We start from the raw sequence: 22,500 nt of genomic DNA, 5'->3' as shown, positions 1-22,500 counted from the left end.
GTAACATAGCGGTTCGGCAAAAGAGACCGATAGAATAAGTACGAGGCTTTCAAAGAATATGTCCTGGGGGTCGAATTACTCGACTAAAGACGGTGCTCCAGCATGACCGCAGTCAAATGACTGAAACAAGTAAAAGAGTGAAAGAGTATTCATTTTTTTTAATTCTCGACTCAGTTATAATACAATGGTTGTGTGCATTTAGTCAAGCAGACGTGCACATGTTTACATACCTACACAAACATATGAATAAGAAATAAATATTCTCATATTTCAGCATCTTCTGTGCATACTTTTTCACGCCTAAATGAGCATGCACAAACGGGTATTTTACACATGCATGCACGTTGAATTGTGGGCGTGACTTAGACAACCGCGCCAATATTAATATACACAAATAGTAACACTGAATATCTACTCAAAATACACGTGCTTGCGTGAATGAATATGTAAACGTTCATGTGTGCATGTCTGTACTTATATTCATACTGTCAAAAGGCGGCGAGCTGGCAGAAACGTTAGCACACCGGGCTAAATGCTTAGCGGTATTTCGTCTGCAGCTACGTTCTGAGTCCAAATTCCGCCGAGGTCGACTTTGCCTTTCATCCTTTCGGGGTCGATATATTAAGTAGCAGTTGCGTACTGAAGTCGATCTAATCGACTGACCCCCCCCCCTCGGATTTTCGGGCCTTGTGCCTGGAGTAGAAAAATTTTCGGGCCTTGTGCCTGGTGTGATAAGTAGCTTGCTTACCAACCATATGGTTCCGGGTTGAGTCCCACTGCGTGGCACCTTGGGCAAGTGTCTTCTATTATAGCCTCGGGCCTACCAAAGACCTGTGAGTGGATTTGGTAGACGGAAAATATATTAATACAGTCTATATTCATGAATATTTATAAGCAATGCGTAATACTGCTCGCACACATAACTGGTTTGTTTTCAATTTATTCATATACACACTTTTCCACATATAACTATACATTAATTTGCACAAATGCCCGCTGAACAAATAACTAACCGGTACTCCGTCAGTTACGACGACGAAGATTTCAGTTGACCGATCAACAGCCTGCTCATGAAATTAACGCGCAAGTGAATGAGCACTTTATAGATACGTGTGCCCTTCACCTGGTTCTCAGGAAGATTCAGAGTAACACAGAATGACAAGGTTGGCCCTTTGAAATACAGGTGCTACTCCCTTTTGTCAGCTGAATGGACTAAGGCAACGTTGAAAAACGTATCTTGGTTAAGGACACAACGCGCTGCTGGGAAACGAACTCATGACCTTACGATCATGCGGCGAATACCCTGACCACCAAGCCACGCACCTTCATAACAAATAACAATTGTACATTCTAATGTAAGCTGCTGATCCGACGAAAGGTGAACCAAACAGTGTTGCAAGAGAAGAAATGAAAGGTTATTATAAGATACTTTAAAGCAACGGAGCATTGATTAAAGTGGAGGAGAGATAAATACATATATGGAGAGTTCACGAAAAAAAAAAAGACAAGACAGGTGGTGTACAAAACAAACAGATGTATTAGTATAATGCTCAGGAATTGAAAAAGTCTTTTATGTTTCGAGTCTACGCTCTTCTACAGAAAGGGACACAGAATAAAACAAGGAGAGAAACAAGGAGAGAAAAAAATGTGTGTAGTGGCTACCGATCTATCATGGCGATAAATATATATATTTTTTGTAATGGTGATAGATATCAATGACTGTTGAATAGCTAACGATGAAAGGCACTGCACATGATATAATAGAAGTGGCAACACAAAGCTAAATTAATTAAATGAAGTAAAACTGAACGAATGAAAACAAAATAAATTAAACCAAAGTAAAGCTAAATGTTAAAAACGTTCTGTTCTGAAAACAAATACGGTACGAAGCAATGGAATGTGTTACATTGGTGATGTGTGGAGTAACCGGAAATTGGAAGCTCTTTAGGAAGAAGTTTAAGAAAGCTAGCAAATAACTGCAACAACTTATAGTGTTTTTATCAAACAGAAGACAAAAGTTGTATTATATATTAGAATAGTTTATAGCGAGCCAATAGATACTTTAGTGTATGTGTGCAGGAATTTAGACTCTGACCAAATATTTTAATCGTTTAGATTTTACTACAAGATAAGTAATTCCTCAATTAGCTACAACTGGTGATGGAACTTAAACATGAACTTTCGATGGTATTATGATTGCGTGTAGTCTAGGATGATTAAGTGACGGTGTACAAGTGGCCTGTCGTCTGTCTAAGGACAGAAAATTACTTCGATAAAGAGGTCGCACTGCGTCTTTACGGAACAGTGAGGGAATGTCTACACTATGCCTGATAAAAGTTAGAACGGTTACGGCTAGAATTCATTTGGTCTCAGGCTTGCCTGATCCGGGCAACATTGATAATTATGCAAAAATATATTAGAATTATTAAATGGGGCTAAAATAGATCATGTAGTGTTCATTCCTCAAATAAGTTGACTGAACGTCAGCGAAGCAAAAACGGCGACAACCTGCAATGATTCTCTGAGCTTTCTTTTGAACTGAATTGACCTAGCCGGGTTTGCTGATGCAGTCATCCTGAATAGGCAAGCTTTTTCTGTAATGCCGTACTTAAGATATTTTCTACAACTCTTCCCATCGCGGTGTGTAAGGAGTGTCTTGTTAACTAGACACGAAAGTAATAATGCGAATATGGGATATTGTGACGTATAAGCCATTCCCATGAGCATTGGTAATTTGAGTGATAAGAAATTGCTTCAACTGGAGTCGAAACTATGTCACAGAATTGGCTTCCCAGGAATCTGCTTCTATTCTAAGACGCCCACCTCCACCTTTCGAGTTTTTCTTATAGCGCTGATAGACCTATTTCTGTCGCGACTTTTATCGCAAAACTATTGCCTTACTAAACTTTTAATTTCCGCAATAGTCGACATGCGAAGCACATTTCACTACCAAGATGTTTATAGGTGGATACACAGGTATTAAATGTACCTGTACTACACAGGCATTAAATGCAAGCAAAGAGGAAAAATATCGTAGAGTACAAGAAGAGCGCATCGTATGATGGTTTTGTGACTCAGTTTCGATTCCCGATTGAGAACTTAGCAAAGTACGAAACTGGGGTGTGACTTCACATTCAATTGATCGCAACTAAGTCTAGTGAAATAGTAGGAATGCGTGCCCAGTCTTTTAGCAATATCATTTGCGAAATACTAATGTCATGTCTAATGGTAAGTTTATTTGCCAGCTGTTTAACACTGTAAAACCGAAGCCCCGATCAATCCTTTAAAAGAACCTTGTGTAATGGGAGAATTTTACGTTTATAATTTAATTCACTTAATCCTAAACCAACCAAAAAGACTCTGCGCCAACTGTTGTCAAACAGGGAGCCACAGCGTACGGGTAGAATCACCCGGATTATCTAGCTGCGCTGCTGACTTTAAAAATCTTAATTTATGGCTTTAGATAAGCTATACCAGTCCAAATTAATTCAATGTAATTCAGAGTTATTCAGAGTTTTGTTTCACACAAATATGATTAATAGAACGAAGCAGTTGTAGTAGTTTTCTATAGTTCCACCCCATTTTGGTTTAAATGCTCCACGTGCGGTGTACAAGTATTTTAAAACTTTCCATACAAAATATTTTCACTTGGATTCCTGAACGTCATGAAGTATAAAACGATAACCTCTATATTATAAGTCGTTTGACCACCTAGAACTAGCAGCAAAATGTCCCTCAGACCCCACTCATCTGACTTAAATAAAGTACATGTGAGAGAATAAATATTCCACAAATAAATAAGTAAATAAATAAGTAAATAAATAAACGACACATGACCACGGCTGGCTGGAGTATTTTTGACCATAGGTTTGGTCAATCAGGGTTTATTTATGCTAATCAACAATAACAGTAATACCAAAAAATAACTCCACTTCAGTCATGGGTTGTAAGAACCATAGACATTTCATTTCATTCTGAAATTTTTCTACCTTATGGTCTATTCGATGTAATTGATACTATGTAAATAAAGCGAGTTGGAGATGACGTAAGCATCTGTGGGTGGGGCTTGAATTTACATAAATGTAAACGAAATGCGAACAGAGCCGGACATGGTATAGAATGGAGAAAATAGTTGAGTTTGCATAAAAATTATATATTGTTGAGCTATCGAACAAGGTACTTTATAACGCAGACGCCTGGCACCATCTGGTACCACACCTCGTTATTCTTATTTCAAGACTGCTTGGAATTCATTCAGTCATAATCGCATTTTACAAACTATTTTAGATCACTTGTTTTCTGTGTGCATGCGCGCGCGCGTATGTGTGCTTGATTTTATCGTTGCTGTTGTTGTCCTCTTCTTCCTCTTCTTCCAATCAGGATTCACTCTATTAGCCACAAAGAATAATCTCTAATTCGAGCCTACTCTAAGCTACTAAGAATACATGTGGCAACTTGAGGGTCCACCCACCACACGCGATAGACTGGCGGTTGTACGGTCGCGAAAGCTACGTTGTTATCCGCATTCCGTAAACGGTGGCTTTTAACGGGTGGAAAGCTGAACCATCCTGGGGTACAGAGGATTCGCAATGTAGACTAGGGTCTGAAAGTTTTACCACACCATAGTGGGTTACACTATGGCTCCTCTGATTTGTGGCAGAAGTAGGAAGAAAGAGTGAGAGAAAGTTGTGATGAAAGAGTACAGCTGGGTTCACCCCGCCCCCGCTGGAGCCTCGTAGACCTTAGGTGCGCTGTTGTTGGTGCTACAGTTTGTTATTGTTTCTTTCCAAGGACGCCCTGACTGATCATAGCTAACATAAAATAATGCAACAGTCGTACATGACAACAGAAACAAACATTGCCCAATGTATTTGTTTATATACATTAAAACCTCCCTAAACTAGAAACCATTCGCTAAGTGATACCTTAGCCGTAATTAGAATCCCAATGAAGGACAATCATGCAATATCAACGTAAGTTATACTACAAACAACTAAAGCAATGTAAACCAAGAAACCTTCAACAAGTTCTATCCAACATGAATGAAGGAAAACTTAGAACAGACTACAAGGTATAAAGATTCACAAACAACAAGCGCATCAAACATATATTCCGATTATTAATTACCTAACGCAAAGCTGGATTAAGAACCATAGAGGCTCCATGTACCACCATCCAATATAATAAAATAAATGTACCCTTTTAAAGCCTAGCTAGGCTCATGGGCCCGGTTTCCCGGTTTCAATGGCGTATGTGTACCCCAGCTGGACGGGACGCCAGTCCATCGCAGCGTTACTCATTTTTGCCAGCTGAGTGGACTGGAGCAACATGAAATGAAGTGTTTTGCTCAAGAACACAACGCGTTGCCCGGTCCACGAATCGAAACCACAATCTTACGATCATGATCCTGACACCCTAACCACTAAGCCACGCGCCTCCAAACCATCCGATATATATATATCAAAATATAAACAAAAATAAACCATTAAATACATTGTTATTTTTCAAAATGAAACTAAAACAGTAACATGGAAAATAATGGTTTGTTTTATATATTTCCATTTTATTTATATATGAAAAATCTTTAATCAGATCCTCAAAATTAATCTTTCGTAACTCATCTGCTTCTATACTTAGTAGATATAAGGTATCCCGGAATTCTTTTAGCAAGCTTAAATTGATTTTGTGTGTGTGAGTGTGTGTGTGTGAGAGAGAGAGAGAGAGAGAGCCGTAAGCCATTTATTATTTCTGTAGTGCCCCTACCACTTCTCTCGAAGCGCCTAATTTTGCTTAACGTTTAATTCAGCGCTGACCTAACGGGTGGGTAATTGAAGGAAGATTTGGTTGCTATGACTTGCTAGTCGAACGATTGCATATCACGTGTTTTCTTATTATTATTTTTGTGGCTACTACTGCTGCAGTTGCTATCGATGTTGTTATTGTTGGTGGTAGTGGCGGTGGGTTTGTTATTGTTCAATGGTGCCTCTCAACCCAGCTTGTTTAAGCCTTATGTCATGAAGATTGCCGTTGAATTTAAACAAGGTAAAGTGAGGGATCGATATCTGATAAGTGAGTGACCGACATTTTCTATAAGTATTGATGGCATGATTGAAAGGAATTTATGTCGCCTATAGGTCGTACTTCAGGTGATATACAACTTTTATAGTAAACATGAAATGTTTTAAGCTTTGGGAATCAAATTCTTGTATCGCACACAAAATTATAATTCATTTTCGTCGTTTGCTTTTACAAAGCAATTCTAAGACATTACAATAAGTATATATAAAACATAGAACTCAAGTCGAGATCACGACGTGTTGCTCTTCCGGTATCTAGTATAAATTTTAAGTTGAAAGTCAGTCAAAGACAATTTAAGGAAACGACAAAATAGTTAACATGAATACATTGGCTATTGGATATTTCTACTGGAAAATATTTATACAGAGAATAATTAGTTTGTATTAACGGTTGTTTGAAGAGGTAGCTTGAGTGAAAAGATGCTTGAAAATACAACCCAAGGAAATAAAGGTGACAAAGATAAAGATTAGAACATCACAAGCAGAGAGGCAGAGAGATAATTACGAAACAGAAGCAGATTGTTAGTGAGGTAGTAGCTATAAAATAGAGGAAAATATCTTTGTAAACGTGAAGATGGATAGAAAAGACCATCAAACAGACATATCGATTACGTGAATGACAGACGGTTACTCAGAAACAGCTTTGTTTGTATGTGTGTGTGGGGGGGGGATATTTATAGTCACAGATTCACACACGCACATGTACATATATATATATATATATATACATACATATATTTATATATATTGATAAAAACGGGTAAGACAACAAAAGAAAGAAAGAGACCTCGATATTATGTAAATAGAGGAATTTATCTGTAAATGTAATATGCGACAATTATTCAGTAGCCATGATAAAACTCCGAGTTTCGGATGCCGAGGTGGAAATCCACGATCCACGCCACCATTTCTTCAGTTATCCGGCCATCGGAAAAATGCTATGGGTCATTTTTCATAGCATTTTCCCGATGGCCAGATAACTGAAGAGATGGCGGCGTGGATTTCCACCTCGGCATCCGAAACTCGGAGTTTTATCATGGCTACCCAATAATTGTCACTTATTACATTTACAGATATATATATATATATATATATATATATATATATATATATATATATATATATATATATATATATATATATACATACATACATATATATACATACACACACAAATATATATGTATATATGCATATGTACATATGCATGCATGTGTGTATGCATGTATGTATATAATAGCTTTTCTTTGAAGCATAATCCATAGAAAACACAACTAAGTCCGAGTTTAATTTTTATAATTAACGATATTCTATATTTCCTATTAAGAACTTAGGTACGTTTACTTTGTAACAATAACCTCCCTATGGACATTAGCTTTTCACAATTTCTCATCTACAGTTTCAGAATGGAATGAAACAATTATAGTGACGCACTGTGACGAAGTTTTGTAGTAGACAGCAACGGAACAGCATCATAATAATGCTATTGTAACCGCTGAAAATCGTTACTGTCGGAAATATCGTTATTTACCGGCTAATTTTTGTTAATTGCCACAGTCTCTTTCACTCGTGCTATATGGATGTGTTGATTTTGGGTTGGTATTTTGCTATTAATAAAGTTTCCAAAATTGATAAAGGTCTTTCCTCTGCGTGTACGTATGTAGAATTCTATATAAGATGTAGGTGTTATTAATAAATGTTTTACATATTCTGTATTGTAATGAATTATAATGAATGCTTGCTGTAAATGCATGTTCAAACGACGAGAACAAGTCATAATAATGTCTTCGATATAACAGTTTCATTCCCGAGGTCTAAAACATTTCATGTTTACTATGAAAGTTCTCTATTGTCTGAAATACGACCTGTAGTTTGCATATGTGTTATTTTGTGTTGAGAGTTTTAAGTCTACTGATTTTTTTATCATATATTTTATTAGGGTGTTACATAATATATTGCATTTTGTGAATTTTTAATTGTATAATTCATCCATTCTGTAAATAAGATTAAGATTAATGTAAAAAATAAATAACGCTGAAGCAAAGTAACACCAAATATATAATGCGTGTGTTTTTATTGGCTAAACTGGCAAAATGACCATTCCTAAATACAACAATATCTGTTTCAACACACGATTTCACATCAAAAATCTTGCAAAACAAATATATAAACGCAAAAAAGGTATATTTGGTTTTATGTAATATGCTTTGTGGTTTGTGTGTTTTTATCTGTGTTTGTGGTAGCAAGAAATCTGTTGTATTTTTTTACATATTTTTCTATGTATTTTTTTTACAGAATGGCTCACAACGGAGTTTGAGTATCCGTTATTAAGTAATGCTTGTTTAACTCTTAATGCTTGTTTAACTCTGTGGTATTGTTTGATAGGTCTGTGCATACTTAGGTGCAACGTGACTTACATCTAATTCCTGTGTTTGTATCTAAGTGTGATATATAACAATGCAAAGACGATGTTTGAATCATAACAACATCCTTTCAATCATTATATGCATTCATACATACTTATATACATGTGCATATGTGGGTATGCATGTGAGGATGTGTGTACATTACGTAAAGTGAGTAAGTTAAGTGGAAGAGTTTAATAGTAAAAGAACTGTAAATTTATATTTAGAAAGCAGAATGATATTCTAAACGAGCGAACACCAGACGAAGAATTCCCAAGCGAGATTTTGAGTTCGTCTCTTGTCTGGGTCAGTGTATATATATTTTACAATAACGTTCTAAATGTAAATTACTATCTTACAACTTTAACAAAAGAGGAAGACCTGTTGTACTCATGACCATGTACACAGCCTCCGTCTGAAACTACTATAAGGGAAAGTACGAAGAAAGCACAATCGTGGGTTACTGCAGTAGGGAATAGCGTGTCAAGACATCAAGACTTGATCTGAATGCTTGCAATAAAGAAACCTAAGGGTTAGATGGTGGGTGTTGAATGGATTATGACAACTACGCAAGAATGACGGAGAAAAAAAGTTGTGAATTAAGAGGTGACACATTATCACATGCTGACACGCCATCACATATATTACTGTTGCTCTCAGAATATACACGTTTATGTGTTTATACGCTTAGTATTTTGTTTGGCTTTATGCTTATGAGAATTATGTAAGAATGGTAATGGATACACGCTCACGTACTTAAACTCGTATACTCACTACAAACACACGTACACTCACACATTCATGACGCAAATAAAAGCCTACACATGCATACGCACACAGTCATAGACACACACAAATACACACAGTGTTAGACACACACACACACACACACACACACACACATACAAGGTCGTAGACATAGACACACATAAACGCACATATAGACGCGCTCACACATAGACACACAAATATAACTACACGCAAACACACATATAGGCGCAGGCGTAGCATTCTGGCTTAGAGTCTAATTTCGTAGCCACGTGGTTCCGGGTTGGGAAGTCACTGCGTGGCACCTTGGACAAGTCTCTCCAACTTTTATTCTCAGCCGACCAATGAATGACTTGTCAATGGAATTTGGCAGATGGAATCTCTACATCGTACAATTGCGTGTGTGTGTGTGTGTGTGTGTGTGTGTGTGTGTGTGTGTGTGTGTGTGCGTGTGTGTGTGTTTCTCGGTATAAAACATTAGAGTGTCGCTTTATGTTGAAGTATGAATTAGTAATTTGAAATGAAAATTCAAGTCGATGAGAATGATGTGAAATCCATGAAGCCGATGCCACAGCATGGCCGCAGTTCAATAGTTAATATATCAAGACAGAAAACCATTTAAATACCCTTCTCTCTCTCTCTCAATCTTACTTTACACACACAGACACACACACATACACATACACACAAACACACACATACACACACACACATATATTTGAATATCCGATTACAGATATTACAGATATTTTAATATAAATATATACATACATATACATATATACATATATATATGGTGTGTGTGAGTATGCATATATATACATACTCATATGTATATATACATATATATATGTATATATATGTATATATATATATATATATATATTATATATATATATATATATATATATATATATATATATAGTATATATATATGTATATATATATAGATATATATATATATATATATATATATATGTATATATATATATATTATATATATATATATATATATATATGAGTGAGTGTACATACATACATACATACACACATATGTGAGTGCATGTGTATATATATATATATATATATATATATATATATATACACATGCACTCACATATGTGTGTATGTATGTATGTATGTACACTCAGACACACACACACTCAAACACGTGCACGTGAAAGCAGAAATACACACGTACACGCACATTCTCATACAATCGGCACAAACATTCGTCCCGATAGACCCGCAGACAGAATTACTTCTTCGAGAGAAGCAGGACGTTTGGGAGGGAGGGAGGGAGGGAGGCAGAGAAGCAGAGAGGAAGACAGAAAGGAAGTAAGGAAGAAAGGAAACCAACAAAGAAAAGAACTGACAAAGTGTGTTGTGGTGATATGCAATGTGCAGAGGAGGCAAGAATATGCTGAAACGATGAAAAAGAATGTGTGCCAAGTTGACTTGGGTTTTTTTGTTTGTTTGTTTGTTTTCTTTTTTTGCTGTGTTTTTTATATATATATATATATATATATATATATACCGAACGCATTTAATCCAATAAGATACGTGATATAAACATTTAACAAACTCACAAAGCACACACACACACACATTCATACACATTCACACACAGACGCACGTACTCAGACGTATGTACGGGGCGCAACACACACTGTTTTGTAACACATACGCTAACCCAAGCCAATAAACATACACGTATTCCACAGATTACACGTCTTGACGTCTTTTATTGAAGCAACGACGAAAAAGAGACGAGAGTCGTCGAAGAGAGACGAGGGTCGTCGAAGAGAGACGAGGGAAAACCACGTTGATAGTCGAAGATGGGAGAGAGAAGAAGAGGGATGGGAGAGCATTGAGAAACGTTTCAGAGAAAGAAGGGGGACCCAACATCTTTGGTTATTGGAGTAAAAATTCAGAATCATTTGTTGACGCACACATAAACTTACTACGAACTAAAGAAAGAAAAATCATAAGTTATATATAAGTTATATATAAAAGCATGTTTATACATAGAATGTATATATTATCCTTTTTTTTTTTTTCGTTACTTACCGTATGATGGAGGCGTCGATTGATTATCTGGGTCATATTGTCTATCAAACCCTGACCCATGTTGGATTTGCTCAGGAGAAGTTCCCGGCTGGTTTGCTAGCCGTTCAAAGTATTGTCTCAGGAGTACTTCCTCTGATGTTTCTGGTTGTTTACTTAATTGATGCATAAATTGCACCAGCGTGTCCACATGTGGTTTTGTAGTTGTTTCAATCAATGGTTGTAACGGTGATGATGGCAACGATGGTACAGCTTTCCCCTTCTTGCCGCTACCTTGGTGCAACTGCCTCTGTTGTTTTTGCTTTTGGCGTTGCAGATGCTGTTTTTGTTTTTGACGCTGATGTTGCTGTTTTTGTTGGTGTTTTTGTTGTTGCTTTTGATGCTGCTGTCTTTGTTTTTGTTTTTGTTTGTGTTGTTGTTGTTGTTGTTGTTGATGATGTTGATGTTGATTTTGCGATGTTTGTTGTTTCAAACGTTCGAAATCCCCCAGAACCGTGTTCGGGTATTCGTCTTCCCGTACTTCAGAGCTGAAACCTCTTCTTTTATAGATCTTCAATAATCTGCGTACAAGCTCTTCAAATACCCTTATATGCACACTGGAATCCCCCAGTAAGTATTTTTCCGTCTCCATCAGCTCGTTGCGGCTGTTGGCCTTCATTCCACTGTTCCTTCGTTTCCTAACGTTTTTGTTGTTGCTAACCACGGGGAAGTAATCCTCTAACTCACGCCGTCTTTCTGACGTCACCAATTCCACTGTGCCCTCATAGTGTATTTCAGGAGCCCTCAAGGCCAGTTTCTGATTGAAAAGTACTTGGTAATGTTGCTGTTGTTTTTGATGTTGCTGCTGCTTTTGCTGCTGATGCTGCTGCTGCTGTTGCCTCAACTGCCGCCGCCGCGGCTGCTGCTGTTGCTGCTGCTGCTGTTGCTGCTGCAGGTGCTGTTGCCGCTGTTGCCGCTTATGTTTTAACAATGTTACAGTTTGTTTACGATTTCTAAAATTCCTGTCAGAAGGGCGTCTACTATTGTGGCTATTTTTGTTTTTATTACGTTTTTTACTGTTTTTGTTGTTGTTGCTATGGTTGTTGCTATGGTTGTTGTTATGGTTGTTGTTATGGTTGCTGTTGTTGTGATTATTGCTGCGATTATTGTTGTGGTCGAGGTTCTTGTTGTCACTGCGGTTGTGACTTTGATTATGACTACGGTTGTGAGGTTTCTTGCCGTTATGGGTGATATCAATAGAAATGCCAAAAATATTATAAGTAGAATTACTATTATTATTATTAGTATTATTAATATTAGTATTAGTGGTAGTAGTAATATTATTAGCTTTATTCCTAACGTTGCTCTTAATGTTTTTGTGGTTACCGTGGTTGTGTTTAGAAGTGTTGTTGTGATGCTGGTGATGATGTTGATCGCTGTGGTTATTATTGTTGCTGTTGTTGATGTTGAGGTGTTCGTAATGTTGAATAAAGCTGGTCGACAGGGCACTAGCACCGATGATAACAATAAGATAAGCAACGGCGAGTAGGGCAGTTGAGAGGTTTAGCATCACTGCCGGTTTGTAAAGAGGCCCCGACAAAAAAGGCACTACTTACACTTTGAAACGGAGGAGTGTGAGCGAAGAATCATACATAGATATATATACATGAACGGTGTTATTAACAACACCACGCGGGCGAAATGATGCTTGGAATGGAACTAAAGATAAAGAAAACCTTGGGTGGAGCAGGGTAAGTGGAGTGGAGGTTTTGATGTAGTTTGAGCGCGTGCGTAGGGGTGTGCGCGTGTGGTGGGGGCCGTGGATGGATATCGGGTGGATGAATGGCAGGGAAGAGTGTTTCGCTACGGTTAGGCAGACGGAGTTGGGGGATGTGATAGATAGTCAGCTAGGAAAATAGAAAGTTAAGTAGGTAGGTCGATAGGGAGGATGAAAGGTAAGTAGTTTTTTTCTGAAGTTAGGTAAATCGTAAGAGGATGGGTGGATAGATAGATAGATAGATAGATAGATAGATAGATAGATAGATAGATAGATAGATAGATAGATAGATAGATAGATAGATAGATAGATAGATAGATAGATAAATAGATAGATAGATAGATAGATAGATAGATAGATAGATAGATAGATAGATAGATAGATAATTCGATAGATAGATAGATAGATAGATAGATAGATAGATAGATAGATAGATAGATAGATAGATAGATAGATAGATAATTAGATAGATAGATAATTGGATAGATAGATAGATAGATAGATAGATAGATAGATAGATAGATAGATAGATAGATAGATAGATAGATAGATAGATAGATAAGAAATAGTATTGTTCACTGAATGACTAAAATTGAGGGTGGGCTAATCAAATTAGGTAGGTAGATACGTAGGTAGGTAAATAGGTAGAGGGTAGATAGGGTAGATGGTTAAATAGGTGTCGATGGAGATGAGAGCTTTTTAATTGATGGATAATTGAAAATGGAGGAAAGAGTGAATCAGAGAAAGAGGATAGGAAAGATTTCAAATATGGCGTTGTTGTTGTAGTTGCTGTTGCTTTGTTGTTGCTGTTGCTGGTGGTGGTGGAGGGGGATGTTGAGGTAGACAGCAGGTAAAACGTTGATTAAGAAAGGAAGTGCTAGTGTCTTGTATAATAATAATAATAATAATAATAATAATAATAATAATAATAATAATAATAATAATAATAATAATAAAGGATTCGGACGTATGAAACAGGTGGATGTAAATTATATTGATAGAGCGGATGATAGAAACACAGAGAGAGGTTGTGGGATACAGAGAGAAGAAGAGAAAGAGGAGGCAGTGACAATCAGACAGTTAGTCAGAAAGACAAACATACAGACAGATAAATAGATAGATAGATAGAAAATACGAAAGATGTACACTGATCAAGAAAACTTCATGGACATAGTAGTAGTAGTAGTAGTAGTAGTAGTAGTAGTAGTAGTAGTAGTAGTAGTTGTTGTTGTTGTTGTGGCTGATGGTGGTGGTGGTTGTGGTGGTGGTGATGGTGGTGATGGTGGTGGTTGCTAGCGCCTCACTCCGTTAGGTTAACTGTTGTTGCTGTTGTTTTTTTTACCAATCTGACTTAGTTGTTGTCGTTGATAATTGATGCTTGTTGTTGTTGTTTGGTTGTTTACAAAGACACCATTAAATGTGTATAAATGTTGCTATGTTGATTGTGTTGGCTGTTGTTCTTGCAGATAACTTTATATAGTCGTACAGCTGTTGCAAATGATGATGATGATGACAATAATAATAATAATAATAATAACACTAATAATAATTATGATGATGATAATAATAATAATGATGATAATAATAATAATGCAGATGCTCCTGTCGATACTCCGGCGGTTATTCTGTTGCTCTTTTATGGTTTGCAATAGTTCTCTTTATATTTGTTTAACATCAAGCTGTAGGAGATGACACTACCATCACAACCAGTGCCAAACGCTGCCCCATGGGTGGGCGTTGTTGTCATCTGTAGCTAATGTGAGCATCTGTGTGTGGGACGGTATCGACCGCAATACCGGTAACCTTGAAAACGAAATCGAAATACAGGTGAATGTTAATTATTTATTTATTATTATTATTTTTATATTCATTTATTTGATTTTTTTTTTAAATAATATCAATTACATTTGTACAATCATATATTATGAATTCATTCTATCACTCACACACATACACGCACATAATACACAAATGTATAATCATGTATGTGTGTAAATACATACACTCAAATGCATACATATACATACATTTACATACACATAGATTAAAGATATACAGTGCTCTTTTCCTTTCTCTCTCTCTCTCTCTCTCTCTCTCTCTCTCTCTCTATATATATATATATATTATATATATATATATATATATATATCATATATAGATACATATATGCATACACACATACATACATACATGCATACATACATACATACATGCATACATGCATACATACATACATACATACATACATACATACATACATACATACACACAATACACATGTATAGTTTGTATATTTCGGGGAAATGGAAACTGAAAGAAGCTCATCGCATATATATGATAGTATAATAATGTGTGTGTATCTTTGTGTTTGTAGATGTTCCCCCTCACCGTTTGATAACCAGTGATGGTTTGTTTACGTTCCGGTAAAAGAGCTCAAGAGAATAAACGTCAGGCTTTAAAAACAATTAAAAATAAGTACTGGGGTCGATTTGACTCACAAAATCCCTTTTTAGTGCTTCTCCAGCATGCCAGCAGTCATAGAGGGACAAGCGAAAAAGGGAGAAGTCAGAAAGGGACAATATATATATATATATATAGGAGGTGCAATGGCCCAATGGTTAAGGCAGCGGACTCGCGGTCGTAGAATCGCGGTTTCGATTACCAGACCGGGCGTTGTGAGTGTTTATTGAGCGAAAATACCTAAAAGCACCACGAGCGCATTGTGACCAGCGATGTGTACCAACATCTGATAGCCTGGTCGGTCACGTGATCACGTGAACATTTCGAAGGGAAGGCATAAGGTCAGAAAGAAATACAATTCTAGGAGAATAGGGCGTAATAACATTATTTAGATGGGTGCACTTCTTTTCTTGAGAGGGGCACGTGCCCCTCAGGCGCTCCCCTTGGGTCCACTCTTATATGTATATATATATTAAAGGAAAAGGAAAAGGAAAACAAAACCATGGCAGGACGAGCATCTCAGATCATTTAAAGTATTTAATAAGCGTAAAGACATTACTTACTTCTACTTCTTTTTTGATCCACTTTTACTCTAATCAAGTATTCTAAATTGCCTGTTTGCCTTTTCGTTTAATATATACCCACTGGATGGGCAGCCTACTAGAGACCCCTGGCTCCAGCCTTAGCTGTGGTCTTGGAACCCAACGGATGACCAATTTATTATAGCACTTAACGCAACGTACCTATTGATTTAGATCATCAGTGAACTAAATCCCTCATATTCCTTATATATATATATATATATTATATATATATATATATATATATGACAAAGGCTGAAGTTAGAGAACAGTTAATTTTCGCTTTCACTATTTTAAAAACGACTATTGTTTTCTAATTTGGCTGCAAATCCCAAAAGTGAAAACAATAATCTCTCCTCTGTACTTCAGTCATATTCTTACCACTCTCCCGCAATTTCTTTTTCTCTTTCGTTTTCATCTCTATTACTTTCGGTCTTTAAAATATTAACTTCCAAAATAAGGCCAAAACCCCAATACTACACATTGAAGAGTAAGTTTGACATTAGGGCTTATTATACCGACCCTCCAATCATCTCTGTAAATACCTGTATTTGAAATGTGATCATTTCATGGACTATGAAAGGGTCAAAGCCTTTTGGGTAGGTTTCCAATTCATATCATAAAAATAGGACTTTATGTGTGTCAAAAGAAGAAGTTCTTTATTGATGTTGTATATAGTGAGACACAACTAATAGTGAACTGACAGAACTGGATGTACGTGAGGCATATAATATATATATATATATATATATATATATATATATATATATGCGCACACATACACACATTATACATATATATTTTATACATATACAAATATATACACATACTATACATATGTTTATTATATATTTACACACACATATATATGTATTGCATACTTATATATATATATATATATATATATATACACGAGAGACAGACGCAATAGTCATACGGGCACTCACACATACATGTAGATATATACACACGCACACACACACATATATATGTATATATATATATATATATATATATATATGTATGTAAATGTGTGTATGCACGTGTGTATATATATATATATATATATCGATATATATATATATTGATATATTTATATATATGCATGTATGTATGCGTGTGTGTATGCATGTATGTATGTCTATATGTATGTATGTATGTATGTATGTATGTCTATATGTATGCACATATGCACATGAACTGACATGTAAGATAATAGAAAACAGCATAAACTTTGCTCACTCGTCTGTTTCTTCATCAGAAACCCTACTCCCTCCCTCCAACCCTCCCACCACGCCCACCCCACCCCTCATTCTGTCTTCTCCCTTTCTCGCTTCTCCCTCTACATCTCTGAGGGTTTTGCTGACCCTGCTTAACTTACGAGTTGCTAACTTAAAGGATTGCTGCAGATGCTAGAATATTAAAGCATTGAAATCGTCTACTGTAAATGTGTTTGGTAACTATAACAACGGAATCATTTCATCAGTAACTCTTCCTTCTACTCTATGCATCCTACTACCTCAGATTACTTATTTATTTGTTTGTTTGTTTACTTTTTTTTATTTATATTTTTTATTTCTATTTATTTATTTATTTAGTTTTTAAATATTTTTCCTACTTCAGCACCCCTTCTCATTTTTTTACTGTAATATATACATACAAGTGTGTGAGTATGCACGCATGCGTGCATGAATGTATATATGTATGTATGTGTAATGCATACATATATTAAATATTTATGTGCATATATATATATATATGTTGTGTGTGTGTGCATACATATATACATATATATATATGGACATAAATATATAGAGATACATACAAATACACACATACACACACACATCTATATGCATATGTACATATGTATATATATATGTGCAATGCATACATACATATATATATATATATATATATATATATATATGTTCATGCATATCCATACTTTACACTTACGATTGCGTCTTTCCCCCTCTCTCTCTGTCTCTCCTCTCTCTGTGTGTGTGTGTGTGTGTGTGTATGTATGCATACATACACGCACACGCGCACACACTCAGACACACACACACGCTGATAAAAATATATATATACAGGTAAAATTGTAAACATTTGAAGAAATACATAAATTAATGGTGATACATTTGATCTCTAAAAATTCTGGATTAAAAGTTGATTTAGATATTGAAAATTATAATTTTCTACAGCAAATAATTCTGGACAACTAGTTGAGATCTGGTTATCGTTTGTAAAACACGTTTTCCAGCAGCTTGTTTCATTACTTCCGGAGCTTGACCTGGGTCAAAGAAGGGCCAGAATGATGCACCAGACATTTGGAATGTTATTAAATGTTCACAAAGAGAAAAAAAAATGATCAGTCTGCAAGCATTCATTCCATACCCAAGCATTGCTGTTTTGAGAAGTCATTTCGACCAGCTGTTGTCACATATGGGATATTTCTGGTGATAGGCCGTGTCCATCGCGAGCAATGACCCGTTACTTTCCTTTGACTAGAAATGACATACAGTTTTCCACTCTGGCAGCCATGGGGGAAATGGATAAGAGGATTGTATACTAAAGGATCAGCGTTTTCTAAAGCAGAAAAATTCCCTATTTGACCAAGCCCCCATCAATTACTTCAAGTTCCCCTTGGAGTAGAACGTAAGGATGGCGTATAATATTCCACCCTCTCGCGACTTTACTGAACCGTAAATAAGACTGGTAAGAACAGCCCTGTGTACATGAAAAAGCCAGAAAACACAGCTGGGAAAAGGTAGGTCTCTTGGCATTCAAGGCAATTCTGGAAATATGCGATTTTTTGATTAGTGGTGGTCCTTCTCTGAGAACTGTGTCGCACATTTGTATACTGCCTATGTCATCACTTTTAAGTTTATACCATCCGATTTCTGTGTAAATTTTTTGTAACACGTCCCTATTATATTCCCTTATCCGTCACTGTCGTCAACAACAACAACAATAATAATAATAATAATAATAATAATAATAATAATAATAATAATAATAATAATAATAATTATTATTATTATTATTATTATTATTATTATTATTATTATCATCATTATTATTATTATTATTATTAGTATTATTATTATTATTATTATCATTTCATTATTTTATTATTATCATTATCATATTATTATTATTATTATTATTATTTTATTATTATATTATTATAGTTCTCTTTCCATTTATCGTATATATAATGCTATTCTATCGTTAGATTATTTTTCTACACCTCAGACATATATGTGTGTATGTATGTATGAATGTATGTATGCATATATGTATGTATGTATGTATATATGTATGTATGTATATACATATATGTATGCGTGTATATACATACATATATATACATACATACACACACACACACACACACATACACACACACACACTATATATATATATATATATATATATATATATATATATATATATATATATATATATATATATATACACGCACATACACACATCTGTTTGGGTTTGTTTTTATGTATGGTTATATACAAAAAAGAAAAAAAAATCTAACATTTAATTGGAAGATTATTCAATCCTTTTCAGCAAAGTAATATTTTAATTTTTATTTTTATTTTTACAAGGGAAAGATCATCAGTTATTTCGAAGTTTTTCAGTTATGAAGCCTTCATCGGACCGTGCGATGATGGCTATGTAGCCGAAATTTTGAAGTAACTCTCAAAGTTTTCCTTGTAAAAATTAAATAACCAATTGTGAGGCTTTATAATACACACACATACTCACACATACACACGTACACACAAAAACACGCACACACATAAACTTGTATACACACACAAATATTCATGTGTGTGTGCGCGTGTGTGTGTGTGTGTGTGCGTATGTGTGTTTCTTTATATGAACCAGAAAGAGACTATGTGGAGGAAAGAGAGGGCCTGACGCGATTTTGAAATAAAATACTAAAAATTAACATTATAAATGGTTTTGCAGTTCAAAAAAGAAAAAAAGAAAAAGCACAAAAGAGCAATTTTGAGGGTAGGGGGCTAGTCTACTACATTGACCACAACTTCTAAGTGATACATTGATTTATCGAACTCTGAAAGGATGAGAATGACTAAGATGACTCCGTAGGATTCGAACGCCGAACGTAAAACACGGAGCAAAATACTACCCGGCATTTTGTTTATTTTTGTTACATGTGCTAACACCACCACTGCCGCTATGACCACCACAAATTATACCAAAAATAAAACTTGTAATCTTGTAATTTTAGTTGCGCCTGTTTTAGTGGTACCGTAAAATATTTTGAACGAGAAACTGCCTGTCTTTCAATAATCGCTAAGAAAAGTTGGGGTAAGCGCAAAAACTCTAGTTACTTTTCTTTTTCTTTTCTTTTTGTAGCATTAAATGCAAAACAGACCAATCCTTGACAGCAAAAGACAAAAAAAACAAAAAAAACAGAAAAATAAATAACAACAATAGCAAAGACTTACCCATGCAAAGATTTTAGCAAAACATGGGTCCAATTTTCCATACTAGATTCAGCAGGCAAACCTCCTAGACGCTTTGCGTTTTGCCCTAATTGCTTCCTCTGTCTACTTATTTTAATGTTCATCTATTTATATTTAGTTTTTCGCCCTTCAATTCTCCCGCCTTGATCGGTTGCAATTGCTCAACGCTGATTGGCTCTCCAGTCCACACGCGTCTTGGCGTAGCAGTCAGTCTACGAAAGAACTGTGTGTGTTCTTAGTTGATGTGTGCTTGTATATTTGAGCGTGAGTGTGCATATATATGTCTGTGGGGGTGGATAGGTGGATATATAAATATATATATATATGTTTGAATACACACACACATACACACACACACACACACACACCATATAAATATAAATACACAGAAAGGAACCTAAAATTTGGTAGCACAGTTTTAGTTAAGTGCGTGTTTTGTATACACGCCTATATATAATAAATATAAACATATATATATACATAACACATTCACACGCACACACAAACACATATACGTATACATATATCTGTATGTATGTGTATTTGTACAGATACATACATATATATACACATAATATATATAATATATATATATATACACAACACAAATAATATATAAAATAATATATATTAATATATATATATATATATATATATATATATATATATATATATATAATATACATATATACTATATATATATATATATATATATATATATTATATATATATATATATATATATATTATATATATATATATCTATATATATATATATATATCTGTGTGTATGTATGCATAATTGAAACATGGAATTAGAGGATCAGATAATCATGTTTCTGGTATGTTCATACGTGCAGGCATGTGTGTGTGTGTGTGTGCGTGTGTGTGTGTGTGTGTGTGTGTGTGTGTGTGTGTGCGTGCGTTTTATATGAGCGCGCGCGCGTTGGCGGGTCTCTCTGTGTGTGTTTATCGGATAATCACTCTTGAATTTGCCTATCACATACCCATTATGATCTCTACTTAATTTATAAACATCAATTTTCTCTTCAGTCTTATATTTAGCCGCAAACTAAATTTGATTTCAAAATATATATATATATATTAAATTTAATTCAATTATATATCTACATGGGTGTGTGCATATGTGTGTGTGTGTGCGCGCGCGCGCGCGTGTGTGTGTGTATGTGTGTGTATGCGTGAATGTTGAGGGATTAGCATGCGTCTGTGTTGGGTGGGCGGCGTGTGTTCGAAGTGTGTCTGAGAGTCGGTATGCAATTAGGTTGTGTTCATGTATGTGTTTATGTGTGTGTGTGTGTGCGTTTGCGCAAGCGGTATCTGAGACAGCGAGAGAGAGAGAGAGAGAGACAGACAGACAGACAGACAGACAGTGCTTCTGTTTATGCGTATATAATACTTATAAATGAAGTTACAGGGCGTATATGAATATGCATGTGTAAATGATATATGCTACTCTATGTAGACGCATATATATATATATATATATATATATATATATATATACATATATAATATATATATATATATATTCACATACATACATATATATATATAATATATATATAACATAAAGAGTAAAAACCCCTTTCGGTCATGACTAACCATGGGATTGCACCTAGAAAGTTCCCCTCCTAGGGAGAAGTCCGGGTAAGTTTGTCTGTAAGACACCCTTACCCAGACTAGCAGTTCCCCAACATACTTGTCTCCCCTCTGCTTGTCACTGATGTTGTTCAAAGAAAAAGGCAAAGGGGTCGATACAGCTTGGTACCAATGACGTCACAACTCATTTCTGCCGCTGAGTGAACTAGAGCAACGTGAAACAAAGGGTCTTGCTTAAGAACACGATACAGCC

At 35.5% G+C, this 22,500-nt stretch overlaps 2 protein-coding genes and 1 long non-coding RNA gene across 4 annotated transcripts in view; 1 reads left to right on the top strand and 2 right to left on the bottom strand.

Annotated features, from left to right (window-relative positions):
* LOC115215366 (myb-like protein I) overlaps positions 1 to 13,388 on the bottom strand; it is a 283,128-nt gene extending 269,740 nt beyond the window's left edge. The window contains exons 1-2 of one of the 2 annotated variants that reach the window (XM_036506032.1): positions 12,262 to 13,388; positions 11,321 to 12,222 (exon numbers count right to left, since the gene is read on the bottom strand). In XM_036506032.1, coding sequence (XP_036361925.1) covers positions 11,321 to 12,222; positions 12,262 to 12,866 — 1,507 coding nt within the window. In that variant the 5' untranslated portion in view covers positions 12,867 to 13,388. Of the gene's footprint in view, positions 1 to 11,320 lie in introns of both variants that reach the window. The other variant, XM_029784515.2, reaches the window with a different exon arrangement.
* The window catches only part of LOC115215365 (mucin-2), a 510,799-nt gene that overhangs the window by 439,067 nt on the left and 49,232 nt on the right, over positions 1 to 22,500 (top strand). The gene's annotated exons all lie outside the window — the stretch shown is intronic.
* LOC118764875 lies at positions 13,999 to 20,809 on the bottom strand. The gene is made up of 2 exons (XR_005000698.1): positions 20,611 to 20,809; positions 13,999 to 14,876 (listed from the first exon to the last, which is right to left on the bottom strand). It is a non-coding gene; the product is annotated as an uncharacterized LOC118764875 (long non-coding RNA).

Source organism: Octopus sinensis, linkage group LG9 (genome assembly GCF_006345805.1).
Source record: "Octopus sinensis linkage group LG9, ASM634580v1, whole genome shotgun sequence".
Lineage (NCBI taxonomy): Eukaryota > Metazoa > Mollusca > Cephalopoda > Octopoda > Octopodidae > Octopus > Octopus sinensis.
Note: the sequence above shows the minus strand (reverse complement) of the source record. Positions and strands in the feature narration are given on the sequence as shown.